We start from the raw sequence: 21,693 nt of genomic DNA on the forward strand, positions 1-21,693 counted from the left end.
AAGGAAAAAAGTGACAGGATAAAGTCCCTCCACACACAGCCAGGTGTTGCAGCAACCCTGACAGCCTCCACCATTTTACTTATCCACACACAAAACACCTGAAATTCAGATTTCAACATTCATTTTATTAACAAAGTGCAAACAGTTTTAAACTAGGAGTTGTAGAGCACATTCACACGGACACAGGGCACAGGCAGCCACACGAGGACAACACCAGGCAGGGCTCATGCTTTGTCACTAACCAGGCATCAGCTCTCAGAGGAGCTTCACAAGGACTTCAGCAGCTCAAAATGCAACAACAAAGAGTTTGGCAATGGGTGTGGTTGGTCCACGTCACCAACTGGGGAAAACAATTGGAGTGGTGGCTGTTTTCCCCCAGCATTCCAAAGGCCAGTCACACACTCTGCTCATTCCAGTGGCACAGCAGGACACTCATCCCAGGCCGGGGCTCAGCACCTTCACTCCTCAGAGCAGCCGAGGCTGGTGGAGCAGCAGAGCCAGCCCTCAGTACAGCCCTGCAGAGGTCCCTGTGCCCCGGGGCAGGGGAAGACAATGGCAGAAGAACCAGAGTGGAGAGGGCACAGCCCGGGGCTCAGCTCCAGGGAAGCACACTCCTCTCCCAGGGATGCAGCCATGGATCTTCAGGCCCCCAGCCCACGCTCTACCTGCTCCAAACAAAGACAGTCTGCACTGAAAACTCTCCTGCTTGAAGGCTTCAAACAAACACAATCTAAGAGTTAAAATTTTACACCAGCTGCTTCAACCCAGGCAGTTTTGGGAGCATTTAGAGCTCAGCCCTCCCTCCCTCCCTCCTTCCCAGAGTGCCTCAGAGGCAGAGGGAGCTCAGGATCCTGGCACAGGCTGAGCAGTGGCTCTGTGGCCTCAGCCCCAAGGAGAACCTTCCCACTCACCTGGTGCTGTCATCTGCAGGGACAAAGCTGAGATCCTCAGAACTGGCCTGATCCCCATCTGGTAACACCGAGGAGTGCCCTGAGGGTGAACACAGCACCAGCAAAGCCCAGTCAGCCTCCCAGTGAGCTCTGCAGCAGCCAGGGAATGCTCCCTCCCCTCCCTTCACTCGGGCCAAACCTTCACCCCCTGGCCTCACAGCTTTGCTCCACTGCATGGAAGTGAAAGCTCAGCCAGAGGAGTTTCTGAAGCTCCAGTGAACTGCTGGAAACACATTGCTGCCAATTAAGATGCAAATCCATGTCTAAGGCAGTGGTTACCTCCCTGGAATTAGCCTACTTCCAGTGCCAATCCTGGCTCACAGGGAGTTCCAGCTGGGAACTGCAGCTCTGGGTTTTCCAGCCCTCCCCAGGAGACTCACCTAAACTGACTTCTCAAGGCTAGCAAGAGTTTCCCTCTCCTGGTTTGAGCTGTTTTAATTGGGATCCCAAGAGGAGAGTTCCAAATCTTCCTGGCACTTGGAGCTTTAATCCCCAGCTCCCCCAGGGATCTGCATCCAGGAGCTCTGGGAACACTGGGAATGTTTGGGAAGAGGGCTCAGCAGCTCTACCTTCACTGGGGGGCTGCACAGAGAAGGCCTGGTTGAACACCTCCGAGGGAGAGGTGGCATCTTCCTGCTCCTCGTTCTCCGTGTCACATTCAATGTCACTGTCACTGCTCATGCCTGGCAGGAGGTGAAGGACGTGCTTCTGGCACAGCCCAGCTGCAAGAGAGAGCAGAGACAGCCAGGGCACAACGATGGCAGCACATCTGCACAGCTGCAATGGAGCTCCTGCCAGCCCCTGGGATGTGGTATCAGAGCAGAGGGAAGGAGCACTGCCCAAGCACCCAGGGGTCTGGTGGAGCACTGGGTGCCAGCCCTCAGCACAGCTGGACTTGTCCTGTGCCACCAGCTGAGCTGCTCAGTCCACTCTGCAACTGGGACAGAACAAAGTTGCTTTTCTGGGAGCTAAAAGCAGCACAGCCTGTGGGGCAGGTGGGCCTGGAGAGCCTCCAAGCAGCAATAGTGAGCTTGAGCCTCACACAACAAATTTCCCTCCAAAGCAGGAGCAGAGCTCTGGTGACTCCAGGTGAGGACCCTGGGTGTGCCCTGGGCAGCCACAACTCCCCACGGACAACACAGGCTCTGCTTCTTAAAGGCTGATGCTCATTGCTAAGAAAAAGCAAAGTGAGGGGCCAATTCTACTGGAGTTTTTCCTCTGAAGGGAAAAAAAAGGGTAATATTTGCTTCCTGGGGTTTTTAACAATGAAGTATTTCAGTTTCTAAAGCGTTTTCCTATTGGGCTCCCTGCTCTGAGAGCAGAACTGCAGGAGCACATCACGATCATGCTGCAGTGACTAAGAGCAGAAATTCAGTTTTGTCACTGAGAGACCTTCTGTAAATGCCAACTCCCACACAATATTGCACACTGCAGCTCGAGATGGATGCTGGCACCTTAATATAGGCTTTGTGCTACAATCCAGTCATTGAAATTCAAATTAGTGCAGGGGTGGAAGGCAGGAGAGTTTTAGCAAGATAAGAAAAACTCTATGTGGACTTTCAGAAGGGGAAAGAAAAAAAGCAGTGTTATTTTTTTCCAGCATGGAAAGGATGCAGGAAGGGAAGGGGGAAACTTTCCTTCAAGTCTCTAAGGAAACTGGATTATGCACCACAACACCCAGCAGGAATGAAGTGCTGGAGAGGCTCTTGTGTGCCTGTGGACAAAGCTACCACGGGGGGCTGTCCTGAAGGCACAGAATTACCAGCCAAGGTCACTGGCTACACTTTAAATTAGATGTGAACTTCTCAAGGCCACTCCACTGAACAGCAAAGCAAAGACCTGGAGCTGTCTCAGGGTACAAAAAGCAGCTGCTGGTCCAGAGAGCAGCAGCCACAGAGATCTTCTGTGCTCACTCAGATTTATTCTGCAGCCCACAGCCAAGCTCAGCAGCCACGGCAGCAGCTTTGGGGGGTTTGTCTCCTCCTTGCCAGCTCCAGAGGCACCTGCCCCCCTCAAACCAGAATTTACCTTCCTCTGCTGCTGCAGAGGCTCCCTCAGAGCCCATCCCCTGCAGCTCCCCGGGCTCAGAGCTGCCCTCCAGGCCGCCAGGCTGGGCTCCTTCCGTCCGACATCCCTTGGAGCTTGAGCTTGGGAAGGAATTTAGGAGAAATGCAAAACCTCACGTTAGAAATTCAGCCTCAGTTGTGGAAACAAAGCCTTTAGTGCCACATTGAGTTTTACCCCTTAAGTCATCTGCACACTCAAACTTGCACCATTTTTTAACATTTGAATATTTCTAAATCAAAAAAACCTTGAAAAGTTTGAATATTTTCCAAAAAAAAGGTGACTACTTATTTAGAAAAAATAACCTGAAAGCTCCATTGCCCTTTGCTTAGGTGGCCAAGAGAGAATTATCATGAAACAGCTGAAAAACTGAGTTAGAGTGAAAAACATCATCTTAAATGAGGAAATCAGAAGTGATTAAATTTCAGTTAGAGGGTATTTTGCATGGAACAGTGGGAAAGCAGAGCTGGGCTGCCTTTCAATTCCAAGAGTCAGACTCCAGCCAGAGCTGATCAAAATGAGAGAAAAATGAAAAAAAAAAAAAAAAGAAAAAAGACAACTTGTAACCTAGTTATAAACCCAAAAATTGCTGTCCAGAGGGAACAGCAGCAACCAAGTAAACTTCAAAGTAATTTCTCTTTCATGCTACAAGCACCTGGTTCTAGGAGATTGTGGGGTTTTTGCAGATCAAGGGAAGGTGGGGGAGGAGATAAGAGAAAAAAATGAAGAAACCCTTACCCCAGAGCAGCAACTTTTCTGTTCTTGTCTCCAGCAGCCAGGCCGTTCAGGGCAGCAGCTCCCAGCTCGGAGTCTGAGCCCTCACAGGCTGCCTCCTCCTGCTTGGGCAGGGCCTCGGGGCCAGCCAGGGCCCGAGCGTGGGGCCGGGCACCCAGCTTGGAGCTGCCCAGGCCTCCTGGGCAGGGAGAGCACAAATGAGACCCTTCTGACCCTGCCCTGCTCCTCTGAGCACTGCAGAGGAGCAAAACACCAATTTCTGTCTCAGGGGTTTCCCTGTGCTGGCACTGAAGGAAGGGCACTGTGCAGCTCAGGAGCAGCAGCACCACAAAATTCTTACTGGAGTTTCCCCGAGTTCCCTCTAAGCCAAATCACAATTTAAACCTGGCTCAGTGCTGTTTAATCCTGGATTTTCAGTGTCAAGTTCACTCCTGAGGTCTTTGCTGAGAGACCAGAACATAACACAACATTTCTGCTCTGGTCAGTGAATGTGAGCTGCTGCCCCCAGCTCAGCTACCAGAGGCACAGCAGCACTCACTGGGTGGGAAAAATCCTTTTTTTGCCATGCAAAGTTAAGGGAAACTCCAGCTGCCAAACGAAAGACTCGTTGAGAAGCTTTTGGACAAGAGATGGCAGTTCCACCCCGCAGGTGGCAGTGCCCAGGTACCCTCGGCAGGGTGGCTGTCCCCCTGTCCCCCTCAGCAGGGTGGCTGTCCCCCTGTCCCCAGTACCCTCGGCAGGGTGGCTGTCCCCCTTCAGGCGCAGGTTCCCGTCCCCACTGTCCATGGCTCTCCTCAGGGACAGGCTCCCAGCAGCTCCCGAGCGAAGGGGCTTGGCTGAGGAACTTTTCTTGCTGGCAGCTGCAAAAAAAGGTGTAAAAATGTGACCAGTGTTCAAAGGACTGCTGTACCCTGGCCTGATGCTTGTGGTAAGTGAAGCTCCACGTTATTCTCATTGTTTATCAACTCCCAGTCCTGCACAAAATCCTTCCACACCCTCCTGTCAGAGGCCTGGGCTGCACGAGTCAGGTTCACTTCCTGACACTGGAACATCCTGCAGAAAGCTCCACCCACAGTCCTTCAGCCAGCATGAGAAAATAAATGAGAGGCAAACCCAAATCCTGGCTGCCTTGCATTTCAGATTTCAGCACGTCTGGACTGTTGCAATTTGCTCTCTCGAGTTCCCAGATGGGCCAGGTGCAGAACAGCCAAGGGAGTGACCAGCTCAGACCAGTCTGACACTGGGTTAACCCCAGAACATTGTCACTGCATCAGTTCTGGCAGTCTGACACTGGGTTAAACCCCAAAACAGTGTCACTGCATCAGCTCTGGCAGTGTGACACTGGGTTAAACCCCAGAACAGTGTCACTGCATCAGCTCTGGCAGTGCCTGTGGGGCCAAGTCTGGTGTTTGGAAGGGCAGGGCAGGTTTACATTTCTGATCTTCAGCTGAACCTGAGTATGAGGAACAGCCTGGGGACATGACCCACTGTAAGGGTGACTAAATCCCCTTCCCCATGCACTTACAATTCCTTATGTAACAGCTGGTGACTGAAGACTTGCTCAGCAGCTCCATGCCAATCTCCTGCAGCTTGCTGCAGCTCTCAGTGCCACAGGCAGCCAGGGCCCCCTGCTCGATGGAGAAGAAGCTGGGCTGGCCCTCCCCTGAGCCAGCATTGCTGCTCCTCACTTCAGACAGCGCAGGTTTGGCAGTTTAATACTGGGTTAAACCCCAAAACATTGTCACTGGATCAGCTCTGGCAGTGTGACACTGGGTTAAACCCCAGAACAGTGTCACTGCATCAGCTCTGGCAGTGCCTGTGGGGCCAAGTCTGGTGTTTGGAAGGGCAGGGCAGGTTTACATTTCTGATCTTCAGCTGAACCTGAGTATGAGGAACAGCCTGGGGACATGACCCACTGTAAGGGTGACTAAATCCCCTTCCCCATGCACTTACAATTCCTTATGTAACAGCTGGTGACTGAAGACTTGCTCAGCAGCTCCATGCCAATCTCCTGCAGCTTGCTGCAGCTCTCAGTGCCACAGGCAGCCAGGGCCCCCTGCTCGATGGAGAAGAAGCTGGGCTGGCCCTCCCCTGAGCCAGCATTGCTGCTCCTCACTTCAGACAGCTGGTTCTTCACATCAGACATCTTGCTGCGAACTTCTGCCATCTGGGTTTTGAGTCTTTTCAGCATCTTCAGGTCTGGGGGCACCCTCCACATGGCCTGGTGCCTGCGCTGGTCCCGCTCCTTCAGGGAGTAGGAGGAGGCTTTGCCAAAGGAACAGGCAGAGAGCACAGCAGGTGAGGAAAGCCATTCTCAGATAAAAGCTAAGAACTGTACCTCTTGTCCTGCTCTAAGGTGAGGGACACACGTTCTGTCCTGGCACTGCACCACGCTGAGGCTGCAGGCACTGCAGGGTTTTGTTCAGTCATGGAGGAAGGTCCCCAGTCCTGCTCCCAGTGCTGCTGAGGGAATTCTGGTGACACCTGAGCCACCACCCTGCCAGCCAGGCTGCCAAGCTCATGTCAAATTAGTTTCTATAAAACTTGGTGACTCTGTGTAGCAGATTCTCAGACCACCAGTATCTCATACCAGAGAACTCAAAGCAATCTGCAGCCAGGGAAGGAATTCCCTTCAGTACCTCAGCACAAGAGCAGGCTGAGCAGCCAATACCTGAATGAGCCTCTGTGCTGCTCAGCTGGAATTACATCAGCCTGGATCTATCTGGAGTGTTATAATTTCTGTGTTTCTCTGCAAATTCAGCTGTTCCAAACGAAAGTCAAGTGGCTCTTAGCAAACTTCACTCAGGAGGTGAGGTCTGGCAAACTCCAAATGGAACAGCAGCTTTGTCTCCACTGACCAAGTTCAGTTTGAGTGGAACACCCAAACCCCACGGGCAGCTCCACAGAACAGGTGACTTTGGCTGCTCAGTAGCTGAAGATTCACACAGCTCAGCACAACAGGAGAGCTTCACCCTGCCTGAGTGGGTACAAAGTGCAGTGCCCTCTCCTGAGCTCCTTTTGTCCAGGGCTCTTTCCAAAAGCAAAACAGAACTGGGACTCTCAGTTCATGTGCTGTTCCCTTTTTTGTTTTACTTCTTCTAGAAGTGACTTCCATTTTTGGAAATATGGATTACATTCACTGAAAATTCATGGCTGTTTATGTAACTCCATTTAAAAAGCTAATGACAAAGGAACAAAGTTTGAGCCAGCTTTTAAATTCAGTGCCACCAATGGCATTGTGGCAGCAAGCATCACTGCTAGCAAAGGGACATTTATTTCTCTTTCTGTTCTAGAAAGTCACCAAACAGTTCAAGTAAGTGTCAATAATGACAAAATTCAATCAAACCTCAATAATAAATTTAATTTCTCACTACAAAAGAACAAGCAACCTCCCGGAAGAGCCAGGGGTGCCAGGCTGCCAGCTCTGCTGCTGCACATGGAGTTAATTGGTATTTTCAGGTCAAAGGTCCCAAGTGAACCACAAATACTCCTCAATTATTTAAATACCACCATTATTTTTAGCTCCTGACATTTTAATCCATTTTTCTTTTTTTTTCCCCTTTTCCAGCCCTTACAACCACTCACATTTTTCTAGCTCTAATGGCCTCTAAATTCCAGGATTTCTCTTTTTGGTTTGCACCATGCTCCAAGCCCTCCCAGCCACTCCAGGGGTGTGCAGGGAGAGGTGGAGCTGCTGCCTCAGCACAGAATTCTGTGTTGTGCTGCCTCCAGTGCCAACCCCTTCCAGCAAAGGGACTTTTCAGTCATCCCCAGGTGGAATTAAACCATCAGACACGTGGTGTAGTCACCTCTGTTGTGCAGAAGAGAGGCAGGAGGACGTGGCTGAAGGCCCCAGAGGTTTTCCATGCCATTTCTGTCCTTCAGGTCCAGCAGGTGGATTAGAATGAGGGGATCTATGTCCAGCAAGCTGCTGCTGGCTGAGGAGCCCAGGGCTCCCCGCCGTGAGGCTCTCCCACTGGCACTGCTGTAGCTGTGGCTGGAACCTGAGCAGGAGAGACACAAAGGTGGGAGGTGTGGGACACAGGGCTGCTTTACTGCCTGGGAAAAACAAAAAGAGTCACACAAGTAGGTTAGGAGTTCATTGATCCCGTGGAATTAAGGAGACGTGGGTATTTTGTGGATTTCTGGATGCTGAAAGCAATCAGATGTGCTGCTAATTAATTAAAGAGGAAGATAAAAACAGCTGGAAAGGGGGAAATGCTTCACTTCACACCTCTTATAAAAATCTCTGAATGAACAGATTTGTTAACAGATCAATACAAAGATTAGAGTTACTCTAAAGGAGTAAGGAGACAAACATGTCCCTCCCTGAACTCCAAGACAAGGAATTCTGTCTTTCAAGCACCAACAGACTTTTACAGCAGCACAAACGCCACTTCTGGTATCTCTGTCTTAAATAAATATACTCAGATTTCACAATATCTCTCTATATTCCATATAGATATAAATTTCCTTCAAAATCTCGTCGATAATTTGGGCTGTGATAATCTCCAGGCTGCAAAAAATCCCAGAACACCTTATCATGCTGCATTTAAAATGTATTCCTGCTTGGCTTGTGAGGATTCTTTGCTCCATTCCCTCCACATTCTCTGGGTTTTGCAGTGCATTAAACCCCAAGTGAATGTGTCACCCACTCAGAGGTCACCCTGACATCAGAAAAATTCCTTGTCAGTCTCCTATTGATTGGAGCACAAGGAATTTCAAAGCTGCCCTCCAAACTTTGACATCATTTTTAAACCAGCACTTTCAGATGATTCCCTCCCCCTTTTTTTTTTATTGAACCAACGAAGTGTTTCTGCTACACTGCAATAATCAGTACAAACCACATGATGCAGCAGTTCCCAAAATAGAACTGCCTGCAGAACACACAGCTTGGCTTTGCTTCCAGGAGGAGCAGGGGAAGGAACCCAGCAGGGTTTCACTTTTATGGCAATTCTGGAGTCATTTTTCATACCTGATGCTCCAGGAGTAGCAGCAGCTGCTGCATCCTCCATGAGATCTCCATCTTCCAGCTCCATGGTGCTGCTGTATTCCACATCATTCTCTCCAGACCTTCAGGGGTGATCAGGGTGGGAAAAGGAAAATACAACTGTTAGCTTTCCTCAGCTCCTGTTAAATGTTGTGGCACAAACCTCAAAAAACAACATCAAGTGCTGTAAATTGTATTTCCTGCATTCCAAGCTAGCCAAACTGAACACAGGAAGTGTAGTAATTAAATGACTGTCTCGTTAGCCAAGAGCCAAAAGTGCTGTATGTACCTAGACTGCAAAATGTGATGCTGCAAACTCCAGTGTTTGTAAGTGCAGCAGCAGATTCTCGTGCTTTAATTAAGATTCCAGGATTTGACATCAGCTCTGCTCAGTCTTGCATTTCCTAATTTAAGTACCTGTCCTCATCATCACTCTCCTACTACTGCAACACCCCCCAGCACCAGACCTCTGCTCTGTGACAGTGCTGAGACAGATTCCTGAATGGTGTTTTGGGAAAGAACCTTCACAGATTATCACTTGTCAAAGACAGAATGCAGCACTAATGTAAATAAAGAGATCAGAAAGACACTAATTAGCTGACCAAAAATTCAATGTTTAGCACTAACTCCATGAGTTTGTGCTGCTCCCAGTATAGGAACCACCTCCCAAATCACACTGGAATCCCACACACCCCAGAAAATTACTCAGTTTCCACTGGAATTAGGATGATTATCCTGGGTACAGGATGATCTGAAAGATATTTTTAGTTACTTACATAGTTTCTTCATCAATATCATTTTCTTCAGTGTTACTGGTTGCTGTTGAACTTGCTGAAGAGCTGCTGCCATCAAGGTGGTTCACCTCATCTTCTCCAGCCAGATCTATATCCAGGTCACCATCTGAGAGCTCGTGCTGCAGGAAAAACAGGAGGGTTTTGATCTAGAAACATCCAGCAGCACCTTGATGCATCCCCAAAAGCTATGAACAGACACTCTGTCCCCAGTGTCACATCACACAGCAGTGAGGAGGCTCTCAAAGCACATTAAAGAACAAACACAAATCAGATTTTTCAGCTGCAGCTTGGAGTCTTTTTGTGGTGGGATCTTTTAGCTCAGTTCTGGAACATCTCTCTGGAGTCACCTCTCACTCACAGCTCTCAAGTGTGTCATCTCCTATTTCCACAGCAAGGATAACAAACCTCATTTACAATTCACAAGTTCCCCTGTTTCTATATTTGCCTTATCAAAGAAAGCTCCACATAAACACAGAATTCCTACATTAAAGTCTTCCTGCTGAGTCTTCTCTTCCTCCTCCTCCTTGTTCTCCCGTGCCAGTCCTGGAGCAGTGAAATTCTCAAGCAGTGCTTCAATGCTTTGCCCAGGTTTCTTTGCTCTTGTCTCCGAGCCCTCATCATTCTGGGGGCTGAGGTGAGTGTCAGGAGGGGAAACCCCTCGGGATTTCTGAGTCCGGGACAGTTCGATCGCGAGCCTCTGGAAGACCACAAAAATAACAACAATGGAGCCAAATCAAGCACCTTTGCTGGCTTGCAGAGACACTCCAAGAGGTGATTTTGCATTCACAAACATCCCACTTACTTCTTTCAGGTTATTTATTTGCTGGATGTAACTTGTCTGAGCTGCTTCCAGCTGAGCAATGTACCAGTGCTGGTCCCGGCACTTCTGGAAGAAGGTTGGTGAGCGCACTTGGAACCTTCAAAGGAACATTTGAAAAGGGCTTTTTGAGGGAGTTGGTTTGGTTTGAGGCTTGTTTTAAAACGTCCCTCCCTCCATCCAAAAAGCCCTGCAGAAAAACCTTAAAACCTAAAATCTAGTGGTGAAATAAACTTCAAAGACGACAGGTCCTGGTGGACTGAACACCCTGACCGGCCACAGTGAGTTCTGCAGCAGGGACTCAGACTTTTATACCCAAAGCTCTCCAATGCTCACTAAAACTGTTTCTAAAGAGGGAGAGAAAGCAACTTTTTCCTTTAATTCTGGTAGCTACAGGTCTCTAACCCTTATTAATGCCAGGAGCAGCCCCTCCTCAAAGGAAGATACACTTCAGATACTCCACAACTCCCTTTGACACATCTTCTTTAAACCCGCCGAGAGCGAAATCCACTTGGAACAAAACATACCACCAATATTTTCAATTCCACCTGGTAAACGACTGCCTGTTTCAGCAGCAGGTCTGTGGGGACCCCAGGGAGGAGGGCAGGGCCCCACCTGAGGATCACAGTGTCGTTCTGCCTGTTCAGGTAGCCCTCGTTGGCCAGCAGGTCCAGGCGGAAGAATCGGTTGTACCCCCAACATTCCCCAACTTCAAAGTCAGAGGCAAATTCCCGGATGATGTTTTTGGTGGGATCATTGGTGGACTGGTGAACCATTTCTACACGGTATTCATACCTGCCAGGGGAAAGGAACAGGGATTTGGACCAAAAGATGTCAGAATTGCTGAGTGCTTTAAGAGCTGCACTTTCTTGCCCAGCTGAATGAGTGAGTCAGGCCTAAAATTTTACTGAACACTTAAATAAACAGTGAAAAATAAAAGAGAGCAGGAATAGGAAGCAGAGTGAACTCCAGGGCTGAACTACTACACAGACACTCTTATCAGTTGTTTTACCAGCTTCTTTTTTATCTCAAGAAAGCCACCAAGTAACAACTTTAAAATATTATCTCTGTGGCTGAGTCAAAGCTCAACAGAAGTCTCACCATTCTTTTTCAAAGGGCTCTGACAGAAAAACCCCAACATCTGTTCTTACTGCAGCCTTGCTTACTTGGATGTCTCTGGCAATCCAGCAGACAGCTCCAGGAACACTGACAGGTAGTAGCCACGAACTACTCCATTTCCATCCTTGAAATAAAATTGAGACATTGATTAAAAATAGAAAGAAAAAACTAGAAACATTTTTAAAACCAAAACAATTTGATACAGAAGAATTAGAGAAGTTTAGAAAACAGCTTCAGTCAGCACTGGATTTGCAGCAGGAATCTACTTTGGATGTTACAGTTGTGATTTTTAGTCTTCAGTGACCTTCTATTGTAACATGAATCAACAAGAAGCACATTCACAGTCTAGAATTGGTATCTCAGATATAAATCTCAAGACAAAGCTTTAATTACTCTATTAACTTTAGGTATTTGTTTAAGTGGAAGTCTGAATAGACAAACAATGTATCAGAAAAACATATTTTAGGTTAAACATTAGTTCTGTATACTTTACATACAGTCACATTTCAAAGCTACTTAATTTTTGAGAAAATAGCAATTTGTTCAGAAAAAAAAATCCCATGCAGCATGAAAAGTTAGGGCAGTTAACTGAGAAACAATATTAGAGTCACCAGAAGTCCAGAAAAAAGTACAGCAAAACCTCCATCACACTCACCTGAACCAAGGATGAAGAATGGCTCAACTTGAATCCTCCAGCTTGAAGAAACATTTCAACTTACCATTGAAAAAATAAATTTTAGTGCCTTCTGACAGCACAGCTCAGGAGCTAATCCTGAATTTACAATACTCTGGAAATTTCCACACTGTTCCACCTCTGCATTGCAATAATTCAATTCTGGGCACTCATGGATTTAACTTATGGAGCCAATTCTTTAGGGATGCCACAAAAATCACTAAGAGCTGCTGCTCCACCATCAAACTCCTCCTTCTCCACACAGCTGCAGGAGCAGCACTGAGCAGAGCAGGGAATGTGGGAAGATCCCAGCTGGGGGGTCAACATTCCAACAGGGACAAAGCTTCTGAAACTGGAATATTCAGCCCACTGAATATCAAAATACAAGTTTTAATGTCCAGGTTGAGAGCTGGATGCAGAGGCAAGGACAAATGCTTGGTCCTCCTCCCACCTTCCCCAGGAAGTATCACTTAAACAGGGTAAGTTATTCTATACCTCAGTTCTGTAAGGAACATCTGCAAAAGTCCCTGAGACATTAAAACACCCATCAAAATTCCTCTGCAATGTTAGATGGACCCATCTTTAATTGCTTCTAAATTAACCAAACTATACTGAGCATGTTCTCACTGGAGATCTGGAGGCAGAGAAGGAATTCTCCAAAGGTTGGTGACCAACTCACTCTAATGATCTTTTCCTACAGCTTTTCATACATGAGACAAACATGATTCCTTACTGGAAAGCCTGGGAATGAGCTGGGATGGGATGAAGACAGAACTCACCGGGTAAACTTTTAATCTCCAGCACAGGCCTGACACCTGCAGGGGAGGGCTGTACACAGGATCCGCTCGCTGCCGCAGGGTGCTGGGAGACAGGAGGGAAAACATTTGCTACTGGGACAAAGCAAAACCCTCACAGAGCCAGGAGAATTGTCTTTATCACGGACAATAATTGTTCATCTGGTAAACAAGAGATTTGTATGGAATTCCCACAGTTTAGTCTACATCTCACTGTTTTCTGTAGAGGTTGTTCTGTGTTTTTAATAACACTTCTCGTGTACAGAAGGAACAGAAGGATGTTGCCAATGTTCACAGTAATTAAAGATACATTCTTACCTGAAGTTTTCCAAGACAAATGTAGTTGAGTCATAGGCTGGAACCAATTCACTGTGGGGGGAAAGAATAAATATATTACACTTGAATAACATGGCACTAAAAATCCCAACTTTTGCAATCTGTAGAAGAACTTTAGATGATTTAGGTCACATGGGGCACTGACATTCATCAACACTACACTGGGTTATTGCAGGATAATTCCAGTTATCCACCTCCTTAGGAGGAGGTACCTTGGTGCCATTGGAAAATAAACATTCAGATTTAAACCAAGACACAGCCAAACCAATTTTTGCTGAGGAATTCTTGAGACTTCTCTGACTTTCCATTTTTTGGAGACATTTTTTCAGCACAGGCTCCCTCAGAACCCAGCACCAGCAGCACTCTCCTGATGAAGATTTGTGCTATGAAGTGATTTTGGCTGTATATTCTGAATTAAGGTGACCTGCAGAGGCATCTCATGAGAGCCTGGCAATTATATACTGAATGACCCAATAATACGAGAAAAAAAGGACAAATCAGTAAACTATGTGTAAAAGAGAGAAAAAAAAAGGTGAGCTGGAACCCACTGTCCTGAGTCCCCAGCAGGGACTACAGACACAAAATAAGCCCTGCTGGGACAGAAAAGCCTACTTGCAGCACAGGTTACTACAAGGAGTAAGTTAAGAGGAAAATCTCCTCTCAGGTACTTTAAATGTGCTGTTAAACACTGAACAAACAGAAGAGAAGTGCAACACTCACCTTGTGAAGTCTGGGGGGACAGGAGTGGTGACAAAAGAGGCCATGGGCTTCCGATGGACCTGCTGGAACATCATCAGGATCTCTGAGCTTTTGGATATCAGCTCACTCTTGCTGCAGGACCGTAACTAGGAGAGGAAAAAAGAAGGAATAAAATCCTTAGCTCAGTAAAAATCAGAGGTTTTATCCACTTTTGGTTTGAAACAACTGAATTACATGTTTGTCACAGCTTCAGAAAGTTTACCCACAACACAATGACAAAATGGAGCTTGGAGGTTTTGGGTTATTTTGTTTTCTGGAATTCCACAATGGAAGTTACAACAGCCACTATGTATTTCCCTAATTAAACTAATTTACATAGAACTGGGTAATTTTGTATGATATTGCCATTAATCCCTGTAGTAATTTTTCAAGGAACACTACACCATTGAGTATCTCTAGACACACTTATTTTTAAGAAACCGTGCAAACTAAGGCCACATCAGTGAAAATATATCCTCCAGAAATATCCATCAATTAATCTTTTTAAAATAAAAAAACTAAGTAAGAAAGATCCCCCCTCAGCTGGCCTATCTACACAACATTTAATCTCTTTTCATAATTACCTGATGTTCTACTTCTTGAAGCAGGGTTTCCAGAAGTTCAGTTTCTTGAGTAAGTGATGTCTTTTGACCTGTTTAAAGAAAAGATGTTAAAAAAACCCTAATACATATACTCAATAGTTCTTAAGAAAGTGTATTTTTCTTTTTTTTGTTTCCACTTGGAAGCTGCCCCAGAACATACTAAGGTAAAGGATTTCTACATGGACCAAGTTTGATTGAGAAAGCATTTGAAAAGCAAGTCAAAATTTTTAATTAGAGCTGCACTGAAGAACTTGTTTGAGGTTAAGTCAGTAACAAAACACTCTGAGTCCCAGACTTGGCAGGTTTGTTGTTCCAGGGTGCTTTTATAGACAGAAAGAAAAGCAGTTTTGCTTCTTATCCAGACAAGCCCTTCTTATAGTAAAATTACATTAAAAGGAGTATCTAGTTTGAAGATGTATTTTCAAATTAGAAAGATGCACTTCTTGACCAACATTATGGATGAAGTAAAAGCACTTTAGTTGAAAGGTGCTAAATAACTTCCAGCTAGCTGGGAATGTTTTCCAAATCACTATATAGGAGTTTTTAACAGAATATAATCAGGTTATGTTGAATTTAGAACTCACCACAGTAACTACATCCTCAACCAAAAGCTTTGCTGCAGGTGGAAGTTTCCTGCCAGCGTGAACTTGCTCAACACCACAGCGAGGAAGGAGTCACCCTCCCAGGGACACAGAGTTTCTCAGTGGATTTACACATGGTTAATACATTTCTCCTCCTCCTCAGAGAGGCCAGCACGCACCCATGAGAGTGATGAGCTTGTTCTTGAGCTGGGTGTCCAGGCGGGCGATCATCATCTCCACGGCGTTGCGGATCTCGCGCACGCGCTCGTCCTTGGCGCTGCGCACGGCCTCCACGTTCCGCTCCTGCACGGGCACAAACCCTTCAACAGCTGCACCTCCCTCAGCCACACCCTGGCTCCGCTCTCTCAGACCCCACAAATGCTTAAGTGTCCCTAAATCTCCTAAGGGGGAGAACAGGAGTGCTGTTTTTGATGAGCGATTTCACTGGATCCCTCAGAGTGCCCCAAGGGTAACTGGGGAGTTGAGCAATGTTGTCTGATCACGTGGGGATTTTTTAGCATCAGACCTGTAAATGCAGCTGCCAGTTTCTCTTCAGCAGCTTAACCAGTACAGAAAAGTGTTTTATTCTTTGTGGTAACAAGAATAACGTGATAAAACCAGAAAAGTTTTGTGGTAACAATAATGGATAAAACCAGCACCGTTCTCCCTGCCAGGGTAATGCCACAGACTCTCAGCATTTCATCACCACACTTGTGTTTATAAAGTCACATCTGAGCTGGAGGAGAGCAAAACTATCCAAATAAGCACCTGAAAAATGGGCAAAAATCATACAGAAACTCGCTGCAAAAATTCCTGGTTTTATGTGCACGAAGACTACACACCACAAATGTAACAGAACACAAAAGTAATTCTTCCTGGGATACAAGGAACTGCATCAAATTGCTGGAATTCCACTGAAACTGCCCAAGCTGAATGTGTCACTATTTGGATTTTTGACACATTTACCCCACAGGGAAGAAAAAGGAGATGCACAAACATCTCCAGCTGGTGAGGTGCTCATCTTGCAGGCTCAAGTACATTTACAGTTTATTATCCTAGAAAAAGGAAAACAAGCTGCTAGAATAAAGTATTTTTGTACTCATTTAGCATGACAGAACACACTAAGTGTTGACAAAAACATATATTTCAAAGAGGTGTCCAACTGCAGCTTTTAAACAGTACACCCCAAAAGAAAAATTCTGTTACCTAACTCTAAATCAGAACTGAGAATATTCTGATCTTTCCACATTGTATAAAAAGAATCAAATGAAAAAACAACAGTTCTCTCTATGGGATAATCTCACCACCTTCTAAGTTCTCAGGAGAACTTTCTTACCACTTCCTGCACCAAGCTGATCAATTCCATGAGTCTTCTCCTCAGCTTTGCCACTTCTTCATTTACTTTGGTGACGTGCTGCTCGTAGATTTCTGCCAGTGGTTTAAAAGTATGTCCTCCATGCTGTTCAAAGAGAAAACAAGGGAGGAGGAGGAGGTGGTGGTGAATAATACAGCATCTCTCTTCCACTTGATTCCACTCCTATTAAATTCCTGAAAGAGAAGGGAAGAAAGCCTACGAGTGCATCACTCATCCTGGAAAAGTTCCAAAGCAGATTGTATGTAGGAAGTCAGTCTTTCACTTCCCTTTGTAAGAAGTCAGGAATTTGGCTCTCATTCCATCAAAGCTTCCTGTCAGGAGTTATTTGGAGTCTCAAGAGCCCTCCAAAAATAAACTGCTTCATTCACTGTGCAATCCTTTACCAAATCAAATATTGATAGGTTTATTTTTATCATTATTATTATTATTAAAACACCCTTCCCAAACAAAGGCAGCACACTGTTAACCACTTACATTCCAAACATCAACAGCTGTTTCTCCTTGAATACCCAACTGGACAGATAAACACTGATGAGTTTAATAGCTTTGGAGATCAGAGGCCAGAACAATTAATCAACAAGTGTTATCTGTGTTTTCTGAGCAAGGCTTCTTCCTTTGCACACAAAACTCTCCCCACCACACAGAATTTGTCCAAAACATCATGAAGTTTATAACAAGGAAGGTAATTCTGACCTGCTTTTGGCAAAAATTCAATTTCCTTCTCTAATTATGAACTGAAAGTATCGTGTTTCACAAGCAGTGTTACTAAATAATAAATACACCTAAAACTGCAGTATTTGCATGGCAGTACAACAGCAGTTTCACAGCATTTCTAGTTCTTCAAAACCACTGTCAGACACAAACTTTGGAGTCCCTCACACCATGTGCATTCCAGCAAGTCTCCCCTTACCATTCCTCCCCAAAGTGCACACTGGTGGCAGATACACTTCTTGCAGGTCCAGCAGAAAACACTGAGCTTCTCATGATGGTTTTCACACCTTAAACCAAAAAACACACATATCACCCACAGAAAATAGCTATGAATTTTGTACAAACTCAGCTTAACATTAGCACTTGTTTTGCTACACAACCCTGCAAGTAAAGCATTAAACATCTTTTGCAGGAAGAACAGCTGCAGTCAATAAAAACCTTTTGTAAGATAAACGTTGCTTTTAGCATTCTCTCCAGAAGCCCTTCACAGACACAGAGAGTACATTACTAAAATTAGCTCCTATAATCCCAAACCACAAAACACTTGATGCAAAGAACACTCAATTTACTTGTCCTTTTCATTCTCTTCATGCTTTGTGAGGCTGCAGAGCTGAAGTGTGTCCAGCTGCTGTGTGACCTCCTCTGCCCAGCGACAGTTGACAAGCTCTCGGAGCTGCAGGGGGGCTCTGCAGGAAGGAGGGCACAGTTAGAGCAGGAATTTGGCTCCAGGAGCTAAAGAAGAAGCACTGAAGTGAGTTCGGTTCAATTCTACGCTACCAGAAGAGTCACAGGTAAAAAAGAGCAGAAACTGGACTAGTTATTCCAAGAGAAAAATAAAATTAAGTCAATTTGATCATGTGGGGAGAGGTGGGAACTGCAGCCTGCAATGATACACAGAATGGCTGCACACCACATGAATTACAGGCATTAAAAATTGACACTTTCACCCTGAAAACTGAAGCTCCTGGGCTCTGACTTTGGAAAGGAGAATATAAAGAGGAATTCCCTCTAGTTACTCCTGTTACACCAGCTACGTGCACAGCAGTGCTTTGTGGGAAGAACAAAGATCCTGCTTAGCTTGTCACAAAACCAGAATGCATTTTAGAAGAAGTATTATACCAAGGCAAATTTTTATAGAAACAGCAGACAGGTCTGAAAAAAAAAATTAAAGCTTATAAATTTAGTGCAACCTGCACTGAAAAAGAGATTGATCAGAACAGGACAATCCACCCAATTCCTGATATTAAAAATACCTTACCTACAATGAGGGCACTGAGCTCTTTGTTCAGTCAGCCAACGCTGTGATGGAAAAAGGAGAAACCTTTTTAAACAGACTGGAATGAAAGAACTGCAGGCAAATACATCCCATTATTAATTAGGAGTTACTTATTTTTATTACAGATTTCCTATACTTTTCCCTGTTTAGCAAATTTTCAATTTAACTGTTCAACCACTTAGTCACAGAAGAAGCTGCTATTTGTGTCTTAGTAACAAGCAACCACTTGTCTTTAGATGTCAGAGATGCTTCAGTTAAAATTACACAGAGAATTCTGAGGTACCAAATATTGCATTAGAAAACACCCACCTGGCAGATTCCCAGAGTCTTAGACTAAAATAAAGCAAAGAAAAAGACACCACAAGCATCTTTTTCAGAGCCTAATTAGTCTTCAAGCTAATTTATTTCTTCCTCTTGAGTTATTTATAGACAAATTAAATACCTGAAGTTCAATGATCAAATCCACAAGGAGCCTGTGAATGTTTCTCTTCCAGAAAGCTCCAGGGACAAACAGCTGAGCAAAGAACTTCACCTGCCCACTACAACTCACAAGTGTAAAAGCTCAGCAGTTGATGGGTTTATATTTGTCAGCTCTCTACTACATTTAAAGAGTCTCATGAATAATCTCTCACCACCCAGCAACAATATGTCACTAAAATCCTTAATATGCAGCATGAATCCTTCACCTACAGCACTTGTCAGAGCTTCCACAGGGAAGGATGAATGTCTGTTCCAATTTCTGGAAATACTACTGGAGGTCTGGAAACCTCAGCTGAACCTTTTGCTGCTACAGCAACACAAAACAGCATCTGGATTTGGAACTGGAGTGTGACACACTGGGAACCAGAGCCTCAACAGAGGAATGAGGACTCAGGTGCTGCCTCAGACTCCCCTGAGAAAGGTTTAGCCCCACCTGATCACACCACACCAGCCTGAAAAGCATTATAAAAACCCCCAGGATACACGAGGTGATGCTGTGACCTTCACAGATGCAAAGCCAGATTTCTGTCACAACTTTTGTCTTCCATACAGGCATCACCAACTCTCAGGAGGTGCTGAAGAAGGGATCATTGTGTGCCTCTTCCTTAAAGCAATTATTCCAGATGGTGCCTATAATTAGCACCACTGAAGGCAATGCACAGCCTGCCTACTTCTTCCTCAGGGGTGTTATAAAAGGTTTTGGAAGGGAAACTAAAGGAGGGAAAAAAAAAAAATAAAGGAAACCTTGGAACTCCAGGAAAAGAATGTTTTCATAAGCTCAGCCAGTTTTCAGCTCAAACCTTTGAAAGAACAGACTAAACCAAGCAAACTCACCCGGATACAGCTGAAACAGCAGAGCTTGGAGCAGTGAGGGCACAGGCGGGCATCCCGCAGCTTCTCCATACAAATAAAACATCGGAACACCTCGGCAATGCTCTGCAGAGGGGGATTAGCACCATTGTCAAACATGCCTCAGACTCACCAGGGCTGCGCTTGTTTCCCAGGCACGGCGCCAGGTTTCTGTCCTGCTCCAAACAGGGAGATACAACCTGCACACCACAGCTCTCCCCCTCAGCTTCTCCCACACTGCACCAGCACCTGTTTTGTAACACCATTCTCTTTCTTCAAGGAATACTTTCTGTTTGTCTTATCTCTTTTGGAGCAGGCCTTTCTGTAGTCAAGATATTCCTCTGTGTGTTCACACAGGACTGAGCAGCTGCCAGAAGAAATGGTGTTGTACTTGCAGAAGGTGGACTGGAACTATATTTCTTGATCATGGTAAGTGCATGTATGTGTAATACACAAGAGGTGTTGAACTGAAATGGGTATTTTTTTGACTTTTATAAGACTTATATTCTTTTAAGGTCTACCATTAGCATTAGCTCCACTATTTCTACACTCTCCCCTACCCTATTTAATCAATTTTGGGAGATAAAAACATTGCCTAAATGAGAAAGTTATTCTGAAAGCAATGTTTGCTTTCCATATTGAAGCATTATTTCCATTATTATTATATGACCGATAAGGAAGTTTTACATCCTGTATCATACAGGAGTTAAAATACTTTTAGTTATAACTCTGGAACTTCATAAGGTCCTTCAGGTGGGCTAATTTTTTTTCCCCCACAGCACTGAGATTGTGAATCAGCACAAAAGCGAGACATCTTCAATTTACGGATACCAATACAACGCCTTCTTTAACAGCTACAAGCCATCGAAACGCACCATAGGCGTTTACAGGAGATGACCGCAGCGGGTGTTTTCCACCCCTTCCCAGCCTGGCTGTGACACAGCCCCCAGCAGGTGCTCGAGCCGCCGGCTCTCAGCCACTTCTGCACCTCCACGGTGCCAAGGCGGGCTCGGCGTGCGCCACTCTCCATCCCTCCATGCATCCCTCCACCTCCGGAGCTGGCAGCAGCCGCTCATTTCCGACGCCCTCCCCACCTGCAGCCTGCCTGCCCACCCCAGCCAAGCCCCGCAGCGCCGCAGGCTGTTCCCAGCGCTCGGGCCGCCGCCGCCCGGCCATTTTCCCCCCCCTCACGCAGGGTACGCGGACCCTCCGAGGGGCTCCGGTGGGCGCGGGCGGGTGCGGAGGAGGAGCCGCGGCCGCTGCCCCCTCACCGCCCTGAGGGAGCGCGCGCCGCCCGCCCGCCCGCTCACCTCCACGCTCTGCTCGTCCATGGCTGCGGCTCCGCCGGCGGCGGGAGCAGGGACGGCTGTCCCCGGCCGCCCTGTCCGTGCCCGCGGGTGGGGAGCGGGGGCTCCGTGAGCGGCGTTCGGAGCAGCGGACGCCGCGATGCGAGCGCGGCCCCGCGCACCCGCCGGGCCGTGACCGCGGCAGAGCGGCCGCCCCGCCCCGCCCGCGCCGCGCATGCGCGGGGCCGCCCGCAGGGGGCGTGGCGGCGTGAGGGGAGGCGAGGCGGGTTCTGCTGCACGGGGGTAGCGTCGGGGTTTGGGCTTTAAAACCACAAAGCCCAGAGCTCCGGGCACACTGCGGCTGCAAAAGAACACAAAACCGCCAAAACATGGATCCCTCACGGCTTTTTCCTTGGAACCAGCCTGAGCCCAAGGCTGCCTTTACCGCCTAGGGTTAGGCGGGAGGAGCGGCGGCGCCTGAGGGGAAATGACGGGGAGAGAGCCCCGCGCCCGGATCTTCCTC

At 46.6% G+C, this 21,693-nt stretch overlaps 1 protein-coding gene across 2 annotated transcripts; it reads right to left on the reverse strand.

The window, feature by feature from the left end:
* Positions 1-104: 104 nt before the first annotated feature.
* Positions 105-21,406, reverse strand: TRIM37 (tripartite motif containing 37). Of its 2 annotated transcripts, XM_039720423.1 has the most exons (26): positions 21,195-21,406; positions 19,870-19,971; positions 18,538-18,578; positions 17,849-17,965; positions 17,479-17,566; positions 16,530-16,652; positions 15,373-15,496; positions 14,595-14,662; positions 13,993-14,117; positions 13,255-13,305; positions 12,922-13,003; positions 11,517-11,593; positions 10,966-11,145; positions 10,336-10,450; positions 10,018-10,230; positions 9,516-9,652; positions 8,725-8,822; positions 7,559-7,753; positions 5,861-6,014; positions 5,275-5,432; positions 4,481-4,609; positions 3,753-3,927; positions 2,979-3,097; positions 1,520-1,672; positions 912-990; positions 105-665 (listed from the first exon to the last, which is right to left on the reverse strand). In XM_039720423.1, the coding sequence occupies exons 1-26, from the start codon at positions 21,213-21,215 to the stop codon at positions 662-664; spliced, it is 2,928 nt and encodes a 975-aa protein (XP_039576357.1). In that variant the 5' UTR covers positions 21,216-21,406; the 3' UTR covers positions 105-661. The 2 variants fall into 2 exon arrangements, with proteins under 2 accessions (XP_039576357.1, XP_039576358.1); XM_039720424.1 differs by lacking the exon at positions 5,275-5,432 and having other exon boundaries at positions 5,703-6,014.
* Between the last annotated feature and the right edge of the window lie 287 nt (positions 21,407-21,693).

The sequence above is a fragment of the Passer montanus genome, unplaced genomic scaffold (assembly GCF_014805655.1).
Source record: "Passer montanus isolate IOZ18808 unplaced genomic scaffold, ASM1480565v1 scaffold44, whole genome shotgun sequence".
Lineage (NCBI taxonomy): Eukaryota > Metazoa > Chordata > Aves > Passeriformes > Passeridae > Passer > Passer montanus.